The following is a 25416-nucleotide window of genomic DNA, read 5'->3' as shown; positions in this document are numbered from 1 at the left end:
TACATGGATAGGACAGGTTTGGAGGGATATGGGCCAAGCGCAGACAGGTAGGATTAGTGCAGCTGGGACATGTTGGCCGGTGTGGGCAAGTTGGGCCAAAGGGCCTGTTTCCACACAGTATCACTCTATGACCCGGAGAAAACCCACACTAACTCCGTACAGACAGCACCCGTAGTTAGGATCGAACCCGGGTCTCTGGTGCTGTAAGGCTGCAACTCCACCACTGTGCCACCGTGCCAATCTAAATCTCTTCTTGTTATCGATTAGCCTAATGCAATCTATCACAACAGCAAAGGGGTACAAAAGTGATGATCTTTGGGTTGGAAGCCTCCAGGTTTTATGCCTCACAGGGAACAAATGGTGATGAATCTGAGGAGTTCTTTACCACAGAAGGCTGTGGAGGCCAGGTCAGTGGATATTTTTTAAGGCAGAGATAGATAGATTCTTGATTAGTACGGGTGTCAGAGGTTATGGGGAGAAGGCAGGAGAATGGGGTTAGGAGGGAGAGATAGATCAGCCATGATTGAATGGCGGAGTAGACTTGGTGGGCCAAATGGCCTAATTCTACTATTCCTTTTGACCTTATGACAAATGGCAAACTATGAGGGGAAGGCCATCTGCAATGTTAGTCATAGAGTCATACAGCACGGTAACAGGCCCTTCGGCCCAACCTGCTCATGCCGACCAAGATACGTTCCCTGCATTTGGCCCATATTCCTCCAAACCCTTCCCACCCATATACCTGTCCAAATGTCTTTTAAAAGTTGTTACAGTACCTGCCTCAACTACCTCATTGGCAGCTCATTCCATATACCCACCACTCTCTATGTGAAAAAGTTGCCCGTCAGATTCCTATGCAATGTTTCTCCACTTAACTTAAACCTATGTCCCCTTGTTCCTGATTCCCCTACTCTGAGTATGTGCATTCACCCTATCAATTCCCCTCATGATCTTATACACCTCTATAAGATCACCCCCTCAGTCCCCTGCACTCTAATGAATGAAGCCCTGGCCTGCCCAACCTCTTCCTGTATCTAAGCCCCTTGAGTCCCTATAAAACAAATATTATGCTGTGCCAATGACTGCCTTGAAATTCTTCTGCAAAAAAAATAAAAATAAATACTGCACTGCAGTTGAAAATTTGCATATTCAGTCCTAGCTCCAGGGAAGATACCAACAGACATTATGCTCTGTATTTTACTCTTACTAAATACAGAATCAATAATGTCATCATCCATCAGTTTGGTTGGTTGAGTGCAGTGACAGTCACCTTTCCCTTAATTGATATTTTGACCCTGTGTAAAAGCTGTCAGTACCGGCAAACGGAATTGTTCAATGGCTTACATATGATGGGTGTTAATACATTTTCCATGTCAAAGCACAAAACTATAATCTTACTATTCCATTATTTAAGCACATATTCAATCATTGCTATTTCCTGATGGTGAACAATTTCAAAGGTTTTGTCGTGTAGCTTTTTACATTCCTTCAAATGTTCAATATCAATATCAGGGTGGCATGGTGGCGCAGCGGTAGAGTTGCTGCCTTACAGCGCCAGAGACCCGGGTTCGATCCTGACTATGGGTCCTGTCTGTACGGAGTTTGTACATTCTCCCCATGACCACGTGGGTTTTCTCCAGGTGCTCCGGTATCCTCCCGCATCCCAAAGTCACACAGGTTTGTAGTTTAATTGGCTTGTTAAAAATTATAAATTGTCCCTAGAGTGTTGGATAGTGCGGATGTGCGGGGATCGCAGGTTGGTGCGGACTTGGTAGGCCGAAGGGCCTGTTTCCACACTGTATCTCTAAACTAAACTAAAATATATTCACCATTATTATACAATTACCAACTTGTTACAAGGACATTCTAAAGGATTAAGTTTTCTCAGATTATACACTAGTTTGAAGGGTGGAGTTGCATTTTAATTTATAAGGGGATGAAGAGGAAGAAGGCTCCAGACAGGTTTTCAGGCCTATCAGTAAGGCTATGTTGACAATCATACCTCAGCTCCTTCTCCAAGTACCATGGAGGAGAGGTTGTGTTATCACTCTTCACAGTTAGGATGTGCTGCTCATGGATTCCATCATCACCAAAGCCAATGAAACCAATTTTGACATCTAATACACCTGAGAAAGAAAGAAAAATCACATGTAGTTCAGATTAGTTTAGAGATACAGCGTGTAAACAAGCCTCTTGACCCACTGAATCCGCACAGACTAGCAATGCCCAATCACTAGTTCTATCCTACACACAAGGGACAATTTTACCAAACCCAATTAACCTACAAACCTGGAACTTGAGGGGAAACCGGATCAGCGAATCAGTGAAAACCCCCGCAGTTACAGGGAAAACGTGCAAACTCCGTACAGACAGCACCCGTGGTCAGGATTGAGCCCGGGTCTCTGGCGCTGTAAGGCAGCAACTCTACCGCTGTGCTGCCCCACGGTCAGAAGGGAAATATTTTCTCTAGGTTGACAAACATAATTAAACAATGATATGCCTTCCGACATCAGAACAAACTGGAACTCTCATTGCTTTCAAGCTGTAATAATGTCTCTGGGTGACGTTTCGAGATGCTGCCTGTCCCGCTGAGTTACTCCAGCATTTTGTGTCTATCTTTGGTTTAAACCAGCATCTGCAGTTCTTTCAACCACTCAATGTCCCTGGTCCTTCTAATCTCTCACTTCAAAGTAATGCATGTATGTAGGTTTAGGATAACAAGAGCCAAAACTGCTGACTCTGAAATTATATCATCCACAGCAGAATTGCTTTTGGCTTAAACCTAATGGCTACATGCATGACTCTGGGGCTTAACTTACAGACACCTACTGTTTCTGTCTGGAACATCCATCATGACTAGGGAGCTTAAAAATATTTTCTCAGATGCAAATCAGAAAAAAAAATGCTGCAAACTGCCTTTCAAGAGTGATGGACAGGAAAATGATTGTCTTCCCATCCTGTTGCCTTTTATTATTAACTCAATGTGGGTAAATGAAAATCAAGTAAGCTGCAGATGCTAGAAATCTGAAATAAAAGAATCCTTGAGACATTCAGCATGTCTGTCAAAGGGACGCTCACTATTTCTTTCCACAGATGCTGTCGGAACGGCTGAGTGTCTTGAGTGTGTTTTATTTGTAATTTACTGTACTGTAGACAGAGTAGATGGAAATATATCCATATAGAATGGAAACAGGCCCTTTGGCCCAGCTTGCCCATACCGGCCAACATATCCCAGATACACTAGTCCCACCTGCCTGCGTTTGGTCCATATCCCTCCAAACTTGTCCTATCTGTGTACCTGTCTAACTGTTTCTTAAATGCTGGGATAGTCCCAGCCTCAACTACCTTCCCTGGCAGCTCGTTCCATACACCCACCACCCTTTGTGTGAAAAAGTTACCCCTCAGATTCCTATTAAATCTTTTCCCCTTCACCTTGAATCTCTGTTCTCTGCTCCCCGATTCCCCTACTCTGGGCAAGAGACTCTGTGCATCTCCCCGATTTATTCCTCTCATGATTTTATACACCTCAATAAGATCACCCCTCATCCTCCTGCGCTCCAAGGAATAGAGAACCAGCCTACTCAACCTCTCCCTATAGCTCAGACCCTCGAGTCCTGGCAACATCCTCATGAATCTTCTCTGAACCCTTTCAAGCTTGACAATATCTTTCCCATAACATGGTGCCCAGAACGGAGCACAATACTCTAAATGTGGTCTAATTTGAAATGAAAGTAAGGTATGGAACAATCCTACAATACTACAGATGTTGGATGATGTTACATATGTTGGAGGACCAATATATATCTGAAGGCTCAGATAGACACAAAATGCAGGAGTAACTCAATGGGTCTCCTGGAGAAAAGGAATAGGTGACGTTTTGGGTTTAGGCCCTTCTTTAGGCCCTTCTATATTCCATAGGCCTAATGCCCCTGTCCCACTTAGGAAACCTGAACGGAAACCTCTGGAGACATTGCGCCCCACCCAAGGTTTCCGTGAGGTTCCCGGAGGTTTTTGTCAATCTCCCTACCTGCTTCCACTACCTGCAACCTCCAGCAACCACCTGCAACCTCTGGAAACCGCACGGAAACCTTGCGTGGGGCGCAAGGTCTCCAGAGGTTTCTGTTCAGGTTTGCTAAGTGGGACAGGGGCATTACTCTGTACATTAAGACAAGGTTATGAAGTGATTCCAAAGGACACATATCTGCTCAACCAATTGCCATTGGGAACCCTCCTCCCATTCACTCTTCCAGGCCATTTGACATTCTCTGCCTATCTCCCTGACTGGTTCCTGCTTTAGTTTAGTTTTGAGATTCACCATAGAAACAGGCCCTTTGGCCCGTCGAGTCCACGTTGACCGTTCACACTAGTTCTATGTAATCCCACTTTCACATCCGCTCTCTACGCCATGGGGACAATTTACCGAGCGCCCATTAACCTACTAACCCACACGTCTTTGGGATGTGGGAGGAAACCGGAGCACCCGGAGGAATCCCACGCGGTCACGGGGGGAGGGGTGGGGGGATGACCAATAGACAATAGACAATAGGTGCAGGAGTAGGCCATTTGGCCCTTCGAGCCAGCACCGCCATTCAATGTGATCATGGCTGATCATCCCCAATCAGTACCCCATTCCTGCCTTCTCCCCATATCCCCTGACTCCGCTATTTTTAAGAGCCCTATCTAGCTCTCTCTTGAAATCATCTAGAGAACCGGCCTCCACCGCCCTCTGAGGCAGAGAATTCCACAGACTCACAAACTCTCTGTGAGAAAAAGTGTTTCCTCGTCTCCGTTCTAAATGGCTTCTTAAACTGTGGCCCCTGGTTCTGGACTCCCCCAACATCGGGAACATGTTTCCTGCCTCTAGCGTGTCCAAGCCCTTAACAATCTTACCAAACTCTACACAGACAGCAGCCGTGGATCAGGATCGAACCCGGGCCTCTGGCGCCATGAAGCAGCAACTCCGCCAGCTGCGCCACCCGTGCCCGCCCACTGTTCTCTCAACCCACAACGAAAGGGGGGGGGGGGGGGGGGGGGGGAATACCCACCTTGTTTCCTGAAGGTTTCAACCAGCGAATTAATGAGTGAAGGAAGTTTTGCAATGATGGGCTTATTGCAATCGCGTTCTTCAATGATGAAGAGTACATCAGCCAGCTTCCTCGCTAGCCATCGTCCACTGTCGACCACATCGTCGTTCAGCACGCTGTCGCCACCTTTGCCACTCGCTGCAACGGGGAAGAGAACGTTAGAAGGCTGAACGCCAGCAGAATCTCCAACATTGAGTAGAATCTCCCTGCTACACATATATATAGTTGTGTAAGAAAGAACTGCAGATGCTGGTTTAAATCAAAGGTGGACACAAAATGCTGGAGTATCTCAGCGGGTGAGGCAGCATCTCTGGAGAGAAGAAATGGGCGACGTTTCGGGTCGAGACCCTTGGGTCTCGACCCGAAACGTCGCCCATTTCTTCTCTCCAGAGATGCTGCCTCACCCGCTGAGATACTCCAGCATTTTGTGTCCACCTTTGATTAAGAAGCCATTTTGTGTCCACCTTTGATTAAGAAGCCATTTAGAACGGAGACGAGGAAACATGTCCTATTTTATAAGGTACTGTGGATATGGGGTTGAAGCAGCACTGGTCATTTGAGGGTCAGTCATTATCAAGAACAACACATGGACAATGATGCTTGAAGTGGATGGCTCGCTATCCACTTTAAGTGGAACTAGGGAGTCAATTACTTTTCATAACTTAATAAGTTATAGAAGCAGAATTAGGCCATTCGGCCCATTGAATTTACTCTGCCATTCAATCATGGCTGATCTATCTTTCCCTCTCAACCTCAATCACCTGCCATCTCCCCATTACCCCTGACACCCGTACTAATCAAGAATCTGTTAATGTCCGCTTTAAAAATATCCATTGATGCCCTCCACAGCCATCTGTGGCAATGAATTCCACAGATTCATCTCTGTTTTCTGTGCATCCTGAGTGACAAATAGCCTTCACCACTGTAGTACAGAGTAAACTCATCCCTAGACTCCCACACGTTGGTCCTGGGGCCTCCATCTTCCACTGGCTCGTGGACCTCCTGGCCCGTCAGACCTCAGTCGGTTAGAATTGTTCAGAACGTCTCCTCAGACCTGAACCTAGACACTGGCGCTCCTCAGGGCTTTGTGCTCAGCTCCCTGCTCCAGTCCCTGGTCAAGTACAGCGGCAACTCCATCTTCAGGTTTGCCGATGAAGCTGGGTCAACAACAATGACGTGTCATGGAGCCATACAGCACGGAAACAGACCCTGCTGTGAAGGCCCTGTTTCCACGCTATGACTCTTCTACCTCTCTCATGGGAGCTCCCAGACCTAGCTTCGACTTAGCCTGTTCCTTTTGTCAACTGCACTGTTAGAATACACCTTGCCCCAGGTTTAGTGAGCGATGGCCATAGTCTTAGGTAGACAATAATGTTGGAGAAACTCAGCAGGTGAGGCAGCATCTATGGAGAGAAGGAATAGGCGATGTTTCGAGTTGAGACCCTTCTTCAGACCCTTCTTCTTGGGTCTCGTGTGCGAGCATGTGTTCCCCTTCCTGATTTACTTTACACATCACTTCCTTCCATATCTGACATCCGTTTGACTTATTTTCATCTCTAGCCACTGTTCACCCATCAGCCAATTAACTTCCTCTCCCCTGTAGCCACCTATTAACTGCTAGTCTTTCTCCTGCCTCATCCCCACGCCCCTTTCCATCCCCCCCAAGTCTGAAAAAGGGTTCCGACCCGAAATGTCGCCTAACCATCCCTTCCACAGATGCTGCCCGACCCGCTGAGAGACTCCAGCACTTTCTGTTTGACTCAGCATGGGGTTCAAATGGCGAATGACCTGCCATCCAGTGGTCACAATGGGTATTAACAAGTATTGACCATTATTTGACCAAAGACAATTACTTCTTCCCTCAGCCACCAGCCTGCTTGAATCAAACAATGCTGCCTCTTAATGTTTTGTCTCCCTTCTGGAAAGGCTTTGATGTAGCATCTCCAGGCTACAGACTAGATAGCAGGACGGCACGGTGAGGCAGCAGTGGAATTACTGTCTTACACAGCCAGAGAACCAGATTTTCTTTTAGTTTATGCAGGCCTATCGGCCCACCGAGTCCGCACCGACCAGTGATCCCCGCACATTAACACTATCCTACACACACTAGGGACAATTTGCACTTATACCAAGTCAATTAACCTACAAACCTGAACGTCTTTGGAGAATGGGAGGAAACCGAAGATCTCGGAGAAGACCCATGTGGGGAGCAAATAAACTCCACACAGACAGCACCTATAGTCGGGTCTCTGGCACTGCAAGCGCTGTAATGAAGCAACTCTACCTCTGCGCCGCCGTGGCCACCCAAGGTTCGATCAGGTTCGATCCTGACTACGGCTGCTTGTCTGGACGGACGTTGTATATTCTCCCTGTGACCGCGTGGGTTTTGTCCGGGCGCTCCGGTTTCCTCCCACACTCCGAAAACGTACAGGTTTGTAGGTTAATTGGCTTGGTATCATTGTAAATTGTCCCTAGTGTGTGTAGGATAGTGCAAGCGTGCAGGGATCACTGTTCGGCGCGGACTTGTTGGGCCGAAGGAGTACAAACTCCGTGGGTGAGGATCGGACCCGGGTCTCTGGCGCTGTAAAGCAGCAACTCCTACTGCTGCACCAACCATTGGTGCTGTTCCCTGTAATTTGCCTGTGGCCTCACCCTGACAGTGGAGGAGGCCCGGGACAGAAAAGGTCAGCGTGGGAATGGCAGGGAGAGTTAAAATTGTGGTTCTGTCAGATGGAGACTTAGCCAGGTTTACCGCACTGTGAGGGAATTTGCAGGGGAACAAAGTTCCTGTGGCACAGGTGGACAAAGGCAGCGGCCAGGCTGCAGGCCGGCTGAAGGTCGGACGATTCACACACGTCGTTCAGGCACATGTCGTAGAACGGAGCTGGATCCACCTGGAAATGTGACACAAACGCACACACCTGTGACTAAGCTTAGATCAATCACCAAAATAACCATATAACAATTACAGCACAGAAACAGGCCATCTCGGCCCTTCTAGTCCGTGCCGAACACATATTCTCCCCTAGTCCCATCTACCTGCACTCAAACCATAACCCTCCATCTCATCTCAGTCGTAGATAGTCTTCAACATAGTCGAAGGAGATCGTCCTCACTCTCCACTATTCGGTGTTCAATTTTACCGAAGTTAGTCGTAGCTAGTCGAAGCTAGTCTTCAACAGTCGAAACTCTTCTAAACTCGCCAATTAGGTCGCCCAAGTGGGACAGCCCCTTAATATTACTCATTCACATCAACATACTTTAAATTTTAAGCCGATTGTTGTGGTTTATGGGGAGAAGGCAGGAGAATGGGGTTGAGAGGGAGAGATAGATCAGCTATGATTAAATGCGGAGTAGACTTGATGGGCCAAATGGCCTAATTTTGCTCCTATGACTTATGAGCTTATGCATCCTTCCACCATTCTTGTGCGAGCTCACAGACCTCGTGTGAACTTTACCAATGTTTTGGTTGATATTCTCGCAGTGAGCTAGTGCGTCCCATCATAGGGACTAAGCCACAGATGCACCCGGGATCCTGGAGTTTTGCTGCCCGCATCCTTCCACATGTGGACACCACAATGAATCTTCTGCAAATAAAGGGTTTGGAGGAACTGAGCAACCTCCTTCTTGCCCCACCGAATTGCACCGTCTAATAAGTTCATAAGATCTAGGAGCAGAATTAGGCCATTCGACCCATCAAGTCTACTCCACCATGCAACATGGCTGATCTATCTTTCCCTCTCAACTCCAATCTCCTGCCTTCTCCCCATAAACCCCTGACACCTGCATTAATCAAGAATCTGTCAATCTCCGCCTTAACTTGGCCATCATAGCCTTCTGTGGCAATGAATTCCACAGGTTCACCACCCTCTGACTACAGGAATTCCTCCTCATCTCCATGCTAATGGTATGTCTTTTTATTCTGACATTTGGTTCTAGACTCTCCCATTACTGGAAGCCTTTAAACACAATATGTAGATAATATAAAACAAGAAGTATTTAATATTTGCGTGGCTCAGTGGCAAAGTTGCTGCCTTGTGTTCAAAAGTGATAGGAGCAGATTTAGGCCATTCGGCCCATCAAATCTACTCCGCAATTCAATCTTGGTTGATCTATCTTTTCCCTCTAAACCCCATTCTCCTGCCTTCTCCCCATAACCCTTGAAACCTGTGCCAATCAAGAATCTATCAATTTCCATCTTAAAATATCCATTGACGGCCTTCTGTGGCAATGGGTCATATAGCCCCAAGATACCTCCTTAACAATACAAGACCCTGCTAGGTTGATGCAGACAAGATGCCTGCCCACTCAACATACACCCTAGGTGGAATGGAATTGATGCCTCCGCAAATGTAAGACTTCTGTCTCTCGTCTCAAATTCAGGTGATGAACTGAGAGGAAAAGTTAATTAATGAGGGACAAGCCACAAGGTACATGAAACTGGCCATTCACGATGTCATCAGTGTGCAGTGACATACCACTTTGAAACAGTTTCTGAGCGGTGAATAGGTGCTCCTGAATAACGTCTTGCAGAAGTATTGAAAGGCACTGCCAAAGCACTGCTTAATCTTCTTGTCTGTCGAGTGACAGCCAGCATCAATCTATTGCAGACGGAGAAAAAGACTGTTGTTAGCGTGAGTGAAGTGAGAGATGTCTTGCAGAGTTTAAGAGAATATCCTGCATTTTATGCTCAACAATCAATAGTACAATAGCCATGCCTTGCTTGTCAGTCTAGCCTTTAGACAGCGTGGAAGCAGGCCCTTCAGCCCACCGAGTCCGCGCCGACCAGCGATCACCACTATCCTACGCACTAGGGCCAATTTATGATTTTATCGAAGCCGATGAACCGATAAACCTGTATGTCTTTGGAGTGTGGGAGGAAACCGGAGAACCTGGAGAAGACCCATGCGGTCACTGGGAGAACGTACAAACTCTGTGCAGACAACACCCGTAGTCAGGATCGAACCCGGGTCTCTGGTGCTTTAAGGCAGCATCTCTACCGCTGCACCACAGTGCTGCCCCTGTGTATGGTCATGCTGAACAAGGGAGATGGATTATAAACATAGAAGACTCAGTAGGTTTGTTGGGCTAAATGTGATGCGGTGACTGCAGCATCTTTTATATAAATGTGTTTATTTACACGGGAGTCTTTATATAAACACATTAGCTGCATGGTGTTCAGTGACAGATCCCGTGAAACAAACGGCACATGGTCGAAGGTTTATCTCCACTCAGTTCTCCTTTGTGAAGGTTTCAATCCTCAGATGACATTTACTGGCACTTCTCAAAGGTAATGTGTTAACTTCAGTAGATACAAGAGGCGGCACAGTGGTGCAGTGGTAGAGATGCTGCCTTACAACGCCAGAGGCCCAGATTTGACCCTGACCACGGGTGCTGGCTGTACGGAGTTTGTACGTTCTCCCCGCGACCTCATGGGTTTTCCCCAGGTGTTCTGGTTTCTTCCCGCACTCCAAAGACGTACAGGTTTGTAGGTTATTTGGCTTCGGTAAAGATTGTAAATTGTCCCTTGTGTGTTGGATTAGTGCTAGTGTGCCGGGATCGCTGGTCGGCGCGGACTAGGTGGGCCAAAGGGCCTGTTCCTACCCAGTATCTCTAAACTAAAGAGCGGTAGAGTTGCTGCCTTACAGAGCTTGCAGCGCCGGAGACCCGGGTTCGATCCCGACTACGGGTGCTGTCTGTACCGAGTTTGTACGTTCTTCCTGTGACCTGCGTGGGATTTCTCAGAGAATTTCAGTTTCCCCCCACACTCCAAATACGTCCAGGTTAATTGGCTTGGATTTGTACACTTGATGTAAGTGTAAATTGTCCCTAGTGTGTGCAGGCTCATGATAATGTGCGGAGATCACTGATCGGTGTGGACTTGGTGGGCCGAATGGGGTTGTTTCCGCGCTGTATCTCCGAACGAAACTAAACTAAACTAAACTTAACTAAAGAAGCATATTGCCGTGATTTTCATGGGACTTTCATTCACTGTCCGATCAATAGCTTCTCTCTTGTTAATGCAGTGAATCAATGTTTCACAAGCAACCAGAACAAAAAAACTCCCAGAGAATTGTGGCAGGCAATTAAACTATCTTCCATCTTTCCTGAATTATTATTTGCCTGTGACTGACGCAATTCCATGCGGTCATTTTACAGTTTTATTCAGTAGGTTTAGTTTTCTTCACAAACTAAAGGACTGTAATATAAACTGATAAAACGTACATAAAACATAATAGTTATATTTCAGAGCAGAATATTTTTTTCATTTGTGTTACTTTTTTTTTTACAGTTATATTGTTGTCACACCTAGTAAATTAACAAATTCAGAGATGCTGACTAAAGCGTATAAGTTTAGAGATACAGCACGGAAACAGGCCTACCGAGTGCACGCCGACCAGCAATCCCCGCACACTAACCGACACACTAGTGACAATTAACATTTATACCAAGCCAATTAACCTACAAACTTGTACATCGTTGGAGTGTTGGAGGAAACCGGAGATACTGGAGAAAACCCACGCAGGTCACGGGGAGAATGTACAAATTCCATACAGACAGCACCTGTAGTCAGGAACGAGCCCGGGTCTCTGGTGCTGTGAGGCAGCAACTCTACCGCTGCGCCACCGTGCCACTCACAGAGGTCTATCTTCCTGACGTCTTCCCAAGTCTATGCTCACTGATCCCCAGTAACCCATCCTCACCCAAAACCTTCTTGCCCATTGGGCCCAACTTCCTCTTTCCAATTTCCTATCCCACCAACTAGCTCCAAGTCTCTTTCCATTTTAAATTCCAAACTCACACTACATTTAAACCTCACGACGCCCTTCACATGTTCTTCAAAGATATCGCACAAGCAGGAACAGTTTTGCATGGGGAAGGCATATGCAAGGGCTTTCTGCAGGCCTGAAATGGGAGGCCTCGTGTAAAGCATTGACTCACTGGGTTACCATAACCCATCTCGCCAAAGCATTTTAAAAATCGGTTGATGACTTTTTAGACATCTGATTTTTACAGGGAGAAGTTCAAGAGAGGGGCGGGATAGTGGGAGAAATTGCTGGGAGCACAGGAAACAGCGAGGGAGAAGGGGAAGACGTGTTACTTAAAATTGGAAAAATCAAATGTTAATACCATTGGGTTATAAGTTACCCATGTGGAATACGAAGTGTGTGTGGCCTCACTCAGCCAATGAAGGTCGTTGAGGACAGTATGGTCGGCATGGGAAAGGGAGTTAAAATGGCATCTGCAGAGAGAGTAACAGGGCTGGAAAACTATTAGGTCATAATAGAAGCAGAATGAGGCCATTCAGCCCATCAAATCTACTCTGCCATTCAATCATGGCTGATCTATCTCTCCCTCCAAACCCCCCATTCTCCTCCCTTCTCCCCATAACCCCTGACACCCTAATCAAATTTTGCTCTTGGGATCCCACCAATATCTTTTTACCCTGACATTGAAAGCAAAGGAGCGTAATTTAAATGTTATAACATTCTTTTCTTTATAACATCTGTGACATATTGGGCCACACGTTATAATATGAATAGTAAAAGTTCAAATCCTTTTGTCCAGCACTGTAAACCAGATACATTCAGTCGAAGGATTAAGCCATTCCTATCTAATCCTGTTTCCTTCTGGAAACCAAAATAAAACTGCAGATGTTGGAAAATTTGAAATTATGACTGGAATTGCTGTAAATATTCAGCAAGTGGGTTCCCGTGGGTTTAATATCCAGAGCCATGGTTAACGTGCCAGTGAGTTAAATAGCCCGCACTGAGTTGTAAGGGTCACATAGATGTTGGCTAGAAATGTTTTAATAGTTGTAAAATGTGAATATACACATTCCTCTCAGCATTATACATCTAGTCTGACACATCTTGGAACATGCTCTTTATATTTTGACTTTACAACAATTATAATTATTAGGTTTGAACACAATATCCTTTTGCATATTTCATATTCATATTTTAGACCTCAATGAGAAAATAGGCCCTTCGGCCCACTGAGTCCATGCTGACCAGTTCACTATCCTACACACTTGGGACAATTAACATTTTTACAGAAGCCAATTAACATACAAATCTTTTGAGTGTGGGAGGAAGCCGGAGCACCCGGAAAAAACCCACACAGTCACGGGGGGAACGTGCAAACTCAATACAGACAGCACCATGGTTAGGATTGAACCCAGATCTCTGGCGCTGTAAGGCAGCAACTCTACCACTGTGCCACTTACTTGCTCTCTGCAGTTTTTTTCTCAGGAGACCGTTTGGCCCAGCAAGTCTATGTGGGCTCTTGGGAGTAATCCCATCAAATGCATTTCCCTACATTAGAACAGCACAGGAACAGGCCCTTCAGCCCATAATGTTTGTGCCGAACATGATGCACGTCAGGTTAAGCTGATCTCATCTGCCTGTTCATGATGCACATCCACATATTCCCTGCACTTCCATGTGTCGATCTAAACGCCTCTTAAACGCCACTATCGTATCTGCCTCCACCACCACCCCTAGCAGCGAGTTCCAGGCCCCCACCACTCTGTGTAAAACGCCCCGCACATCTCCATTAAACCTTCCCCACCCCTGGGCCTCACCTGGACTCCCATTAATCTCCCCCCCACCCTGTACACACTCCACACAGACAGTGCCCGAGGTCAAGATTGATTCTGGGCCACTGCGACTGTGAGGTAGTTACACTACTTGCAGTACTTTGACAATAAGCACCCAAACACATCACGTTCATTAATATAACTAGACCAGCAATGGTTGTGGCTGTGCTTGAGAAGAGTTGCAATTTTTACTATTTGAGATGCACAGTGATTGTAGCTTCAGTCTGAAGAAGGGTCTTGACCCGAAACATCACCAATTTCCTTTCTCCAGAGATGCTGCCTGACCTGCTGAGTTACTCCAGCACTTTGTATCTTTTTTTGTTTGGTAAACGAGCATCTGCAGTTCCTCTCTCCCACACACGGCTGCAGCTCCTCAGCAGACTCGGTCCGATGTAGGAAATTCTGAACATGCTGCCTGTCCCGCTGAGTTACTCCAGCACTTTGTGTCCATCCTGACTGCAACCCTGAAGGAAGGAACTGCAGATGCTGGTTTAAATTGAAGGGAGGCACTAAATGCTGGAGTAACTCAGCGGGACGGGCGGCATCCCTGGATAGAAGGAATAGGTGATGTTTTGGGTCGAGACCCTACATCAGACTGAGTTACTCCAGCATTTTGAGTCTACCTTGCTGTTGGTGCGCTGCAGTCAGTACTTTACCTGCCATTCCTCCGCAAACTCCTGCACATTCTCTGCCTGTGAGTGGTTGGGTAGAGTGAACTCATTTCCAGCTTCATTATCATTTGTTCCAAACAGACCGGCTGATCTACCTGTAAACACAAGTGAGCACGTGCATCAGAACTAGCAAGTTTCTTCAATTATGATTACAATTCATGGCAGGATGGTGCCAGATTATTAAAAAGAACCACAATATTTAAAAAAAGGTGCATTTTATAATTGTTATAGCATTGGTTGTGTCATTTAAGGAGGCCTCGTATATTAAGAGGGACTTGGCCAATTTTTCTGCCTGGAGCCTTCAGTGGTTATTTCCTTCTCTAGTTGTCTCCATTTCTCTCCCAAAGACTTTCGTGGGGGGGGGGGGGGGGGTGCTTTTTGAGAGTGTGGAACTCTTCTGGCATGAGTAATCCTTTCCAGAATCTTGTTCAGGTGTAGACACGAGGAACTGTAGGAGCTGGAATCTTGAACAGATCAAAAAGTGCCGGAGGAACTCGGCAAGTCAGGCAGCATCCTTGGAGGGAGATGGACGGGCAACGTTTCGGGTCTGGCTTGCATCGGGCTGATGGTCTGCAGTCTGACGGTCTTCCCTATCAGTCCGCAGAAAGGTCCCAGCCTGAAGCGTCGCCCATTACATCTCCCCCCACAGATGCTGCCCGACCTGCTGAGTTGCTCCAGCACTTTGCCTGTGACTCTTGTTCAGGTGTGGGTGTGTAGGCGTGTGTGTGCAAGTCTACCTACAATCGAATTGAGGTTTCCGTTCAGGTTTCCTAAGTGGGACAGGGGCATTACAAAGCTCTGCCAGGACGAGACAAACTGCATATAGGGAGGAAATTTCCTCTTGCTAGGGTAGAGTCACAGTGTAATGTTACAAGGCCCAGTGGTTGAGAAATACATGGGTAATAAACCTGTGATATTCATTACCATGGGTTGTTTGAATGTCACTGAATATATTTAAGAAGGAAACAAATAGATTGCTGGATGCAAAGGGCCTAGATAGAGAGTGGATGAAGAGGATGTTTCCAATAGTGAGAGAGTCATGGACCAGTGGGCACAGCCTCAGAATAAATGGACGTACCTTTAGAATGGAGATGAAGAGGAATTTCCTTAGCCAGAGGGTGATGATTCTGTAGAATGATAGTGGAGGCCACGGATGGTAGTGGAGGCCAAGTCATAGAGTATTTTTAAAACAGAGAGTGACAGGTCCGTGATTGGTAAAAGCCCTGTCCCACTGTACGAGTTCATTCAAGAGCTCTCCCGAATTAAAAAAAAAAAATCAAACTCGTGGAAGCATGTAGAACGTACTTAGCGGGTACATCGGAGCTCGGGGACGTCTCTTAGCGGCTCGTACTGCTAACGGCAGGTATTCGGGAAACGCGGTAAGCTCGGGAAGACCCATGAAGATTTTTCAACGTGTACCTACAAACGGCCATTACCGTAAATCTCCAAGTTGGTATCAGGGCAAACTCGGGAGAACTCTTGAATTACCTCGTACAGTGGGACAGGGCTTTTAGGGCGTCAAATATTACATGGAGAAGGCAGTAGAATGGGGTTGAGAGGGATAAATAGATCAGCCATGATCGAATGAATGGTAGAGCAGACTCAATGGGCTGAATGACCCAAATCTGCTCCTGTCTTATATGTTGAGAGAATGGGAATAAAGTATTGAAATAGCAGACCAGCCATTGCATGGCATGATAGGCTTGAAGGGCCAAATGGCCTTCTCTTGATCCTCATTTTTATGGTTCAGCTTTTTGGCCTACGATTCTATAATAAAACATCGCAGAGATAATCGAATTTGAAATATTTATTCCATTATGAACCAAACATTTTGGAAAGTCTCACAGCACTACTGTAAAGCACAAACTGTGAGGATGCCATATGTCTTTGGATGCAATGCACAGACTGTGGGCACAGGACCATCTGACTAACAGCTAAAGCTGGATCATATCATACTTTTGTGTAAATTGAGCCTGTCATCCTGGGACTGTGGAGACGCTGACGGCCAAATTCCCTCCTTAGTGGTTTAGTGGTTTCGTTCTTTTCACTTTTGCTCTTTCAATTTGCTACTTGCTGCGATTAAATCAATCTGAACATTTGGCTCATGAGCGTCACAATGTTGCCGTAACGTTTCATTGCAGAATGTTAATCTGTACCACACACTGAGAGTGATTTGATTTTTGCAACAAAACGTGTATCAAAAGCAATCACACATTTTATTTCCCCCAAAGACCTTCAGAAATTAAACTCCACTCGATCATAACTCAGACATTATAACAACAAATCGTATTCATTTAGCACCTTCAGCGTGGCAATTCACAGTAGCGTTATCAAGTAAAAAGCCATGCCAGGATGCACAAGATGACATTTATTAATCTCCTTAAATATATTCAGTGACTTTGCTGATAAAGGTTCTCTATGTCAGAGAATTCCACTGGTACTTCACTGGCTGAGTGAAGAAGTTTGGCTTTCTCACCCCCTTCACTGGCCCACATCCCTCTCCCTTCTACCCCTCCTGTGCCACACCTGGACTTGCACCTATTTCCCCCCCTCCCCTTCCACCAACATTCCTTCCTCTAGCTTCACAATTCTCACCTCTTTCTTGAATTTTCCCCCATAAGTTGTAGGAGTAGAATTAGGCCATTCGGCCCATCAAGTCTACTCCGCCATTCAATGATGGCTGATCTATCTCTTCCCCGTTCGCGGAGCTCGGTTGAGCCGCGGGACTGGCTTACCATCGCCCGGTGGGGTAACAACATCGGAGGCCTGGATCGCCTCAGCGCAGAGGGAGAACAAGGAGGGGAAGAGACAGTGACTTTTGCCTCCATCACAGTGAGGAGGTGCCTGGTGAACTCACTGTGGTGGATGTTAATTTGTGTTTATTGTGTGTTTTGTTGTTTATTATTATATGTATGGCTGCAGGCAACGACATTTTGTTCAGACCGAAAGGTCTGAATGACAAATAAAGGAATCTAATCTAATCTAATCTAATCTCCTACCTTCTCCCCATAACCCGACAGCCATACTCATCAAGAATCAATCTGTCTATCTCTGCCTTAGAAATATCCATTGATGGCCTCCACTGCCTTCTGTAACAATTAATTCCATTTTGTTTCCATCCTGTATCCACCTATTATCTTCTAGACTTTGTCCTGTCCCATCTCTCTTCCAGCTTTCTCCTCCCCACCCTCCCCCACCCCCCACAATCAGTCTGAATAAGGGTCCTGACCTGAAACATCAGCAAAGAAAGACACACAATGTTGAAGTAACTCAGCGGGTCAGGCAACATCTCTGAAGAACATGGATAGGTGGAAAAGGGTCTCGACCCAAAATATCACCTACCATGTTCTCCAGGGATGCTGATTGACCTTCTGTTACTCCAGCACTTTGTCTTTACTTGTAAACCAGCATCTGCAATTCCCAGTTTCTAAGGTTGTATCCTATGTGCTACTTCTCCTGCCCTGTAACTGGAATCTGTGACTCCGACTAGATTAGATTAAACTTTATTAATCCCCTTATTCAGGGGAAATTCTGATGTCCTTGCAGCACACTAATAAAAATACAACATAGCATTCAAAAAGAAGTTCAACACAAAAACATCCCCCCACAGTGATTCCCACTGTGGGGGAAGGCACAAAGTCCAGTCCCCATCCTCTTGTCCACCCAAAGTCGGGCCTATTGAGGCCTCCACAGTCGCCGCCACGGCGCCCGATGTTCTCGCCGGGTGATGGTGCTCCGGCGTCGGGAGAACCCCCAGCGGCTTGGGGTGCCAGGAACGGCCGCCTTCCCACTGGAGACCGCGGCTTCCAGCCAACAGACCGCGCCGAACGGAGCTCCACACACTGGCGATCTCGGCAAGAGATCCCAGGCTCCGAGATGTAAAGTTCAGCGCCGCAGCTGGCCACTCCGACCTACACTAGACCTCCCCAGCCGACGTAAGCATTCTCTTCCCTCTCAGTCTGCCCAGCCCTGTCAGAATTTTGTACGATTCAATTCCACCTCCTGCTATTCTTTTAAACAATCGTCATACGGCATTAATGCAGATGATTCAAAACGTAGCTTAAAAAAAGGTAAGTTATGATCATCTCAAATGGACGAGTAAAACACAGAAGTGTTTAGTTTTAGCTTAGCTTAAAGATACAGCTGCTCCTCGACCTACGATGGGGTTACGTTCTGATAAACCCATCGTAAATCGAAAATATCGTATTTGATACAATTTGATCACGTGGTCGGAAGTGACGCATGGCTCGCTGCCTTTGCCCAGCCTTTGCACCATCGTAAAGTCGAAATACCGTAAGTCGAAGTATTGTAAATCGGGGAGCATCTATCTGTACAGCGTGGAAACAGGCCCTTTGTTTTACAATTCACTACCGAGACTAACCACACACACAGAACATTTATAAAGGTTCCACTCTCTTTCAACAGGATAGAACACACTTGTATTACAGTGAGCACAATCCACAACAGTTAAAACGTTTAACCATTAATATTCCAAACACTAACCGTGGTACCATCCGGGAAGAGTGAGGCTGCAGAAGTCATGCTGCATGTCACACGATACTGTAACTCCATTCTGATCTGAAACCGTGACTTCATTAAGGTCCCTTTTGACTGTCACTCCATTCTTCAGCAGAGGCAGATCACTGGCTTTGCAATTCTCTTCAACCTGTGGGAAACAACTAGTCTTGTAATCCCACTCCTTATGGCAAAATCCCAATTCTTGTGTTTCTTTTTAATAGACACAATAATCTGAAAACGGTAAAGCTCTAAAGAAGATAACCAGTGTGTGTAAAATGTTACGGCAGAGGAGATTGAAACCTGCAGCAACACTTGGTCTTGTATACCGTATAAGATCATGGGGGGGGGGGGGGGGGGGGGCATAGATAGAGTAGATGCACAGGGTCTTTTGCACAGTTATGGGTCTGTCCCACTGAGGCGATTTTTCAGGCGACTGTTAAGTTGCCGGCAGTCGCCTGAAAAACCTGCAACTGGAACGGCGACTGTCAGAGTGACACACGCACACGCGCACACACACACACACACACACACACACACACACACACACACACACACACACACACACACACACACACACACACACACGCGGGGGACAGGGCAAGCGGGGGAAGCGCTGTCTGAGTGAAGCCAAGGTCATACAGACACACACCGCGATGAACAGGAAGGTTGGCGCTGTAATTAAGATGGCTAAAGGACAGTGTACGGTAAGTCCTTTTAAAGGGGGGGGGGGGGGTAGAGAAGGGGGAGAAGGAGTCGAGACAACCATTAAGATGCCAGAGATACACGGCTGTGAAGCTCGGCGGAAATTTAACATTGCCGGTCGGTTATCCTTGGTTCTGAAAACTACTGCTTACGTTATTTTTCCCCAATGAGCCAATGAAATTCACCGGTCAGCACCGGCTACAACCTACGAGAACCTTCGACCTCCTGGCGACCCACCTACGGCACGGGAATTCTCGCTACTCTTCACAGTGGTTTCATTCTGGTCGCCAGTCATTTTTCAACATGTTGAAAAATTTGCGGCGACCATAATGAGGCCACAACTAGTTCCCAGAATGCGGGAACTCCTCACGACCATGAAGGCGACTACCCGGCAACCACCCGGCAACCACCCGTGAACACGTGGCGACCGCATAGTCTCCTGCAGGGGCCTAAAAAGTCGCCTATGTGGGACAGGCTCATAAGGGAATCAAGAACCAGAGGACATGCGGTTTAAGGAGAGAGAGGAAAGTTATAATAGGAACTATTTGTCAATGAGCATGTTCTTTCAAGTTGTTTCTTAAGAAAGGGTTTTTATGTTGATGTGGGTGTGATGGGATTTTGCAAGCGTGCATGAATTTCACCTTGAGCCCCGGGTAAATATCAACGGCGGTCTGATTCATTTCGACGCGAAGCGAGTTTCTGCCGTCCTTCTCGTGGTTCAGCAACACGGTGAACGAGTACCCCTGGAAGTCCTTCGCTAAAAGGAAACCGCACTTGCTGGCGAAATCGTACATCTTCCCGTCGAAGGTCACGTAATGTTTGCTTCCAACGAGGAGAGCTTGATCTACGAAACATGTGGGGGTTGGGGGGGGGGGGGGGGGGGGGATGAGTTTCAAGAATTTATGCGGCATGTCAATGTTTAACTTTACTCTTTTTTTATGGGCTAAATTAGAAACAGATGATTTTGGAGAAGTGCAGAACATCTTTCCCCTCTGGTGTCGTGGAATGAAGTCTCTTGCCAAGATGGAGACTGGATTTTAATGGTTCTGTTTATCATTCTAGCCCGGCGTTATAAATGCTTCAGAATAATAAATTACTAAGCATGTGGTGCATCACTTACGTAAAACTGTAAACCATGACGGGGTGATTGTGATGCCCTGAACCAGTCAGGAGAAGATTTTTAGTGAGAACCATGAGACAATTATCAATGGAGATGGCAAAATAAAATGGTTGAACTCAGTGGTCCACCCTGAAAGGACAGTGGACAATAGACAATGGACAATAGGTGCAGGAGTAGGCCATTCGGCCCTTCGAGGTAGCACCGCCATTCAATGTGATCATGGCTGATCATCCCCAATCAGTACTCCGTTCCTGCCTTCGCTCCATATCCCCTGACTCCGTTCTCTGTAAGAGCCCTATCTAGCTCTCTCTTGAAGGCATCCAGAGAAATGGCCTCCACCGCCCTCTGTAGGTCTGCTGGAACTCGTTCAAAGAATCCACTGTTCCCCAAAAGTGTAACCGCAACGTTGATTCCTCCTGGAGTGAAGAAGTGTTCTTGGTTTTTAGTCCCAAACTGTCTCATCACCAGTTGAACCTACCCACGTTAGATTTCTGTTATAACTTTTAGAATAGAATAGAATAGAATAGTTTCTTTATTGCCATTGTAACATGAACCATGTACAACGAAATTGTAAAATGTCAGCCAGTCAGTGCACCATTCAAACATTTCTAAAAAGCTAACGATACATACAAGGTAAAATATTTAAAAAAAGATAAACAACTAAAATAAATATCATAAAAATAGCACGCATAAACACCCAGCCCTACATCCTTCTGTCGATTTCACAGTCTCTTAGTATGTATCGCCCCTGCGTTCCTTGGCGGCTACATTTAGTGCCTTTATAGCAGTGGGGTAAAAACTGTTTTTAAGTCTGTTTGTCCTTGTCCTTGTAGATCTGTACCGTCTGCCTGACGGTAACAGTTCAAACAGGGAGTGTCCGGGGTGGGAAATGTCCTTTATAATACTCTGGGATTTTTTGATGCAGCGGGAACTGTGTAAGTCCTCCAAGGTAAGGAGAGGGCAGCCGACAATCCTCTGGGCGTTGTCAATGGCCCTCTGGAGTGTTTTCCTCTGAGCCGCTGTGCAGCTGGTGTACCATACGCATACACAGTATGTTAGGATGCTCTCAATGGAGCACCGATAAAAGGACAGCAGCAGTCTCTGAGTGATGTTATTCTTCCTGAGCACCCTCAGGAAGTGCAGTCTCTGCTGGACCTTTTTCAGCAGCGCAGAGGTGTTCACGCTCCACGTCAGGTCCTCCTCAATATGGATTCCCAGGAAGCGGAAATCCGCCACCCTCTCCACACAGTCCCCTCTGATAATTAATGGTACCATGTCCGTTTTATTCTTTCTGAAGTCTATTATTATTTCCTTTGTCTTTAAGGTGTTGAGGAGCAGGTTATTTTCTCCACACCACACTGTCAGCTGCTCCACCTCATCCCGGTAGGCGTACTCGTCCCCCCCAGAGATGAGTCCCACCACCGTAGTGTCATCCGCAAATTTGACAATGGTGTTGCTGTGGTGGGCGGGGGTGCAGTCATGTGTGTAGATGGTGTAGAGCAGGGGGCTCAGCACGCAGCCCTGTGGAGAGCCGGTACTGAGGCTGAGGGCCGTGGATGTGTGATGGCCCACTCTGACTCTCTGGCTGCGACCCGACAGGAAGCTATTTATCCACATGCAGGTGGAGTGTGGAAGTCCCAAGTCCCCCAGTTTGTCCACCAGTTTGTGGGGAAGGATGGTATTAAAGGCAGAGCTGTAGTCCACAAAGAGCATCCGCACGTAGCTCCCCCGCTGCTCCAGGTGGGACAGTGCAGCATGGAGAGCTGTGGCTACAGCGTCCTCTGTAGATCTATTCGCTCTGTACGCAAACTGGTGGGGGTCAAAGCTTCGGGGCAGGAGTGATGTGATGTGACCCCGGACCAGTTTTTCAAAACACTTCATCACCACTGGTGTGAGTGCGACTGGCCGGTAGTCGTTGAGGCTGGAAATGTGGGGGTTTTTTGGGCAAGGGGACTATGGTTGCGGACTTCAGACAGGGTGGAACAGTGGACTGGGCCAGAGACTGGTTGAAAATCCTCGTACAGACTCCAGCCAGCTGGTCAGCGCAGTCCTTCAGCACGCGTCCAGAGACGCCGTCGGGTCCAGTAGCCCTCCTTGGATTGATGGCCCGCAGCGTGCGCCTCACCTCATGCTCCTCTATCTTGAGGGTTAGGCTGCTGTGGACCATGTGGTGTGATGTGGCTGTCTCGGGTGGCTCCACTTCAAAGCGAGCAAAGAAGAGGTTCAGCTCCTCTGCCAACGAGGCGTCACCTTCAGCAGCTCCAAGGTTGGTCTTGTAGTTGGTGAGATACTGGATCCCCTGCCACACCTGCCTGCTGTTGTTACTGTCCAGGTGGTCCTCTATCTTCCTCCTGTAGTCTGATTTGGCCTCTCTGATGCCTCTCTTCAGGTTAGCTCGGGCCGTGCTGTATAAAGCCCTATCGCCAGACCTAAAAGCGGTGTTCCTCTCTTTTAACAGCCGCTGGACCTCCCGGGTCATCCAGGGCTTCTGGTTGGGGTAGACCCGGATGCGTTTGTCCACTGTGACCGTGTCCATGCAGTTTTTGATGTAACACAGTACACTGTCTGTGAACACCTCCAGGTCCCGGTGTTCAAACACATCCCAGTTGGTCCTGTCGAAGCAGTCCTACAGCTGCTGAGATGCACCATCAGGCCAGGTTGTGATGGTCTTTGTGATGGTAGGAGCGGTTTTCCTGAGGGGGGCATATGCAGGAATTAAAAACAGGGACATATGGTCCGACTGACCCAGGTGTGGTAGTGGTCTAGCCCTGTAGCCCAGCTTGATGTTGGAGTAGACCTTGTCCAGTGTGTTAGCTCCTCTTGTAGCACATTTAACATGCTGGTAGAATTTGGGGAGCATTTTCTTCAAGTCCGCGTGGTTAAAGTCCCCTGCTATGATGTGAACACCGTCAGGATATATGCTCTGTTGACTGCTAGTGCTACCATACAAGCATGTTTATGTTTAACTTAACTATTGCATGCTGTAGTTTAATGATACAGCATGGAAACAGGTCGAGTCCGCGCCGACCATCGATCCACAAACACTTGCACTATCCGACACATACGAGCGACAATTTACAATTTTACCAAAGCCAATTGACCTACACACCTGTACATCTTTGGAGGAATGTGGGAGGAAACCGGAGCACCCGGAGAAAACCCATGCGGTCATGGGGAGATGGGACAAATTATGTACAGACAGCACCCGTGACACATAGTCAGGATCGAACCCAGGTCTTTGGCGTTGGAAGGCATTCCATAGAAATAAGCCCTTTGGCCCCTTCATGATATTTCTGTTATCCGACTTTCTCAATTTTCCCACTAGTTTTCAATTTTTATCTTAAACTGGAGAACAAATAATTGTGCTGCTATTTCTCATTGTTCTAACATCAGCACAAGGTCAGTGGAAATTGTTAGTCATCTTTTAGGCCATTTGTGTCTTTCCACCATTATTAGCTTAGTTAATTGAGACAGAAGTTTCAGTGCATGGTGAATTCATAGCATTTGTTTAGTTTAGTTTAGAGATACAGCGTGGAAACAAGCCCTTCGGCCCACTGAGTCCGTGCCGACCAGCGATCCCCGCACATCAACACTACCCTGCACACACTAGGGACAATTTTACACTCATACCAAGCCAATTAACCTACAAACCTCTGGAGTGTGGGAGGAAACCGGAGATCTCGGAGAAAACCCATGCAGGTCACGGTGAGGACGTACAAACTCTGTACAGACAAGCACCCCAAGTCAGGGTCGAACCCTTGTCGCTGGCGTTGTAAGGCAGTAGCTCTACCGCTGTCCCACCATCAATCAATCAATTAGTTTTATTCGTCGCATTGCACATAAAGTGCACGTGAAATGAATTTGCCAGCAGCGGTACAATGATAAAGAACACACAAAAACACACACAAAAACTTAACGCAAACATCCACCACAGCATTCATCACTGTGGTGGAAGGCACAAAAATATTGGCCAGTCCTCCTCCATTTTCCCCCATGGTCGGGACCTCAACCCTCCGCAGACAAGGTAAAAAGTCCAGGTAAGTCCTGAACCCATACCACCATTTGTGTTTTTGTAAAATAAATACGTGAGAACCATTTGAAATGGAAATGGTTGGTTATGAGAGGCAGGAAGAAGAGTATTGGTATCCGCAAATCATCTACACTTGCTTTCCACCAGCATTGCTAACGGATACTTCAAAACCAATCCATCTATTTCGACAAAAGAATTCATAATAGAAACGCATTTGATAAATTCTCAGAGTGGTTCACGAGGCAAGTTATTTCAAATCCTCCATCTGATACCGTTTACATGAGTAAAAACTTACGTTCGAATGGGGTGTCCATGACCCTGCGTTTAAGTCTGTAATATTCTGCTACCAGGTTTATGTTGTACAGGCTCCTGAGTCCCTTGATCAGCTTGGTTTCCACAAGGTAGTTGGTAATATTAGCCACATCAAGCAATTGTTTTCCCAATGGCCACAAAGGCACATTCACTGTGACAGAGCAATGTCTGTAAAACACACCCATTGTACACGGATGAGTGAAAAGAGTGCCAATAAATAGCTGAGTTTACAAAATCAAACGTATATCGGAAACACAGAGATAAATGCTAGTCGAAAACTGAGCTTCTCAAATGATATTATTAAATGGCGATTAAATGGAAAGAAAATGCTTGTTCAGTTTAGTTTAGAGATACAGTGTGGAAACAGGCCCTTCAGC

The 25416-nt window shown here is 46.7% G+C and overlaps 1 protein-coding gene across 1 annotated transcript in view; it reads right to left on the bottom strand.

Moving 5' to 3' along the window:
- Positions 1-25416, bottom strand: part of LOC116985893 — a 235103-nt gene that overhangs the window by 7906 nt on the left and 201781 nt on the right. The window contains exons 67-74 of the mRNA XM_033041007.1: positions 25023-25207; positions 20219-20421; positions 18861-19023; positions 14343-14452; positions 9563-9685; positions 7837-7978; positions 5046-5222; positions 2003-2126 (exon numbers count right to left, since the gene is read on the bottom strand). Coding sequence (XP_032896898.1) covers positions 2003-2126; positions 5046-5222; positions 7837-7978; positions 9563-9685; positions 14343-14452; positions 18861-19023; positions 20219-20421; positions 25023-25207 — 1227 coding nt within the window. The remainder of the gene's footprint in view (positions 1-2002; positions 2127-5045; positions 5223-7836; positions 7979-9562; positions 9686-14342; positions 14453-18860; positions 19024-20218; positions 20422-25022; positions 25208-25416) is intronic.

Source organism: Amblyraja radiata, chromosome 22 (assembly GCF_010909765.2).
Source record: "Amblyraja radiata isolate CabotCenter1 chromosome 22, sAmbRad1.1.pri, whole genome shotgun sequence".
Lineage (NCBI taxonomy): Eukaryota > Metazoa > Chordata > Chondrichthyes > Rajiformes > Rajidae > Amblyraja > Amblyraja radiata.
This window is presented reverse-complemented; position numbering and strand designations above follow the sequence as displayed.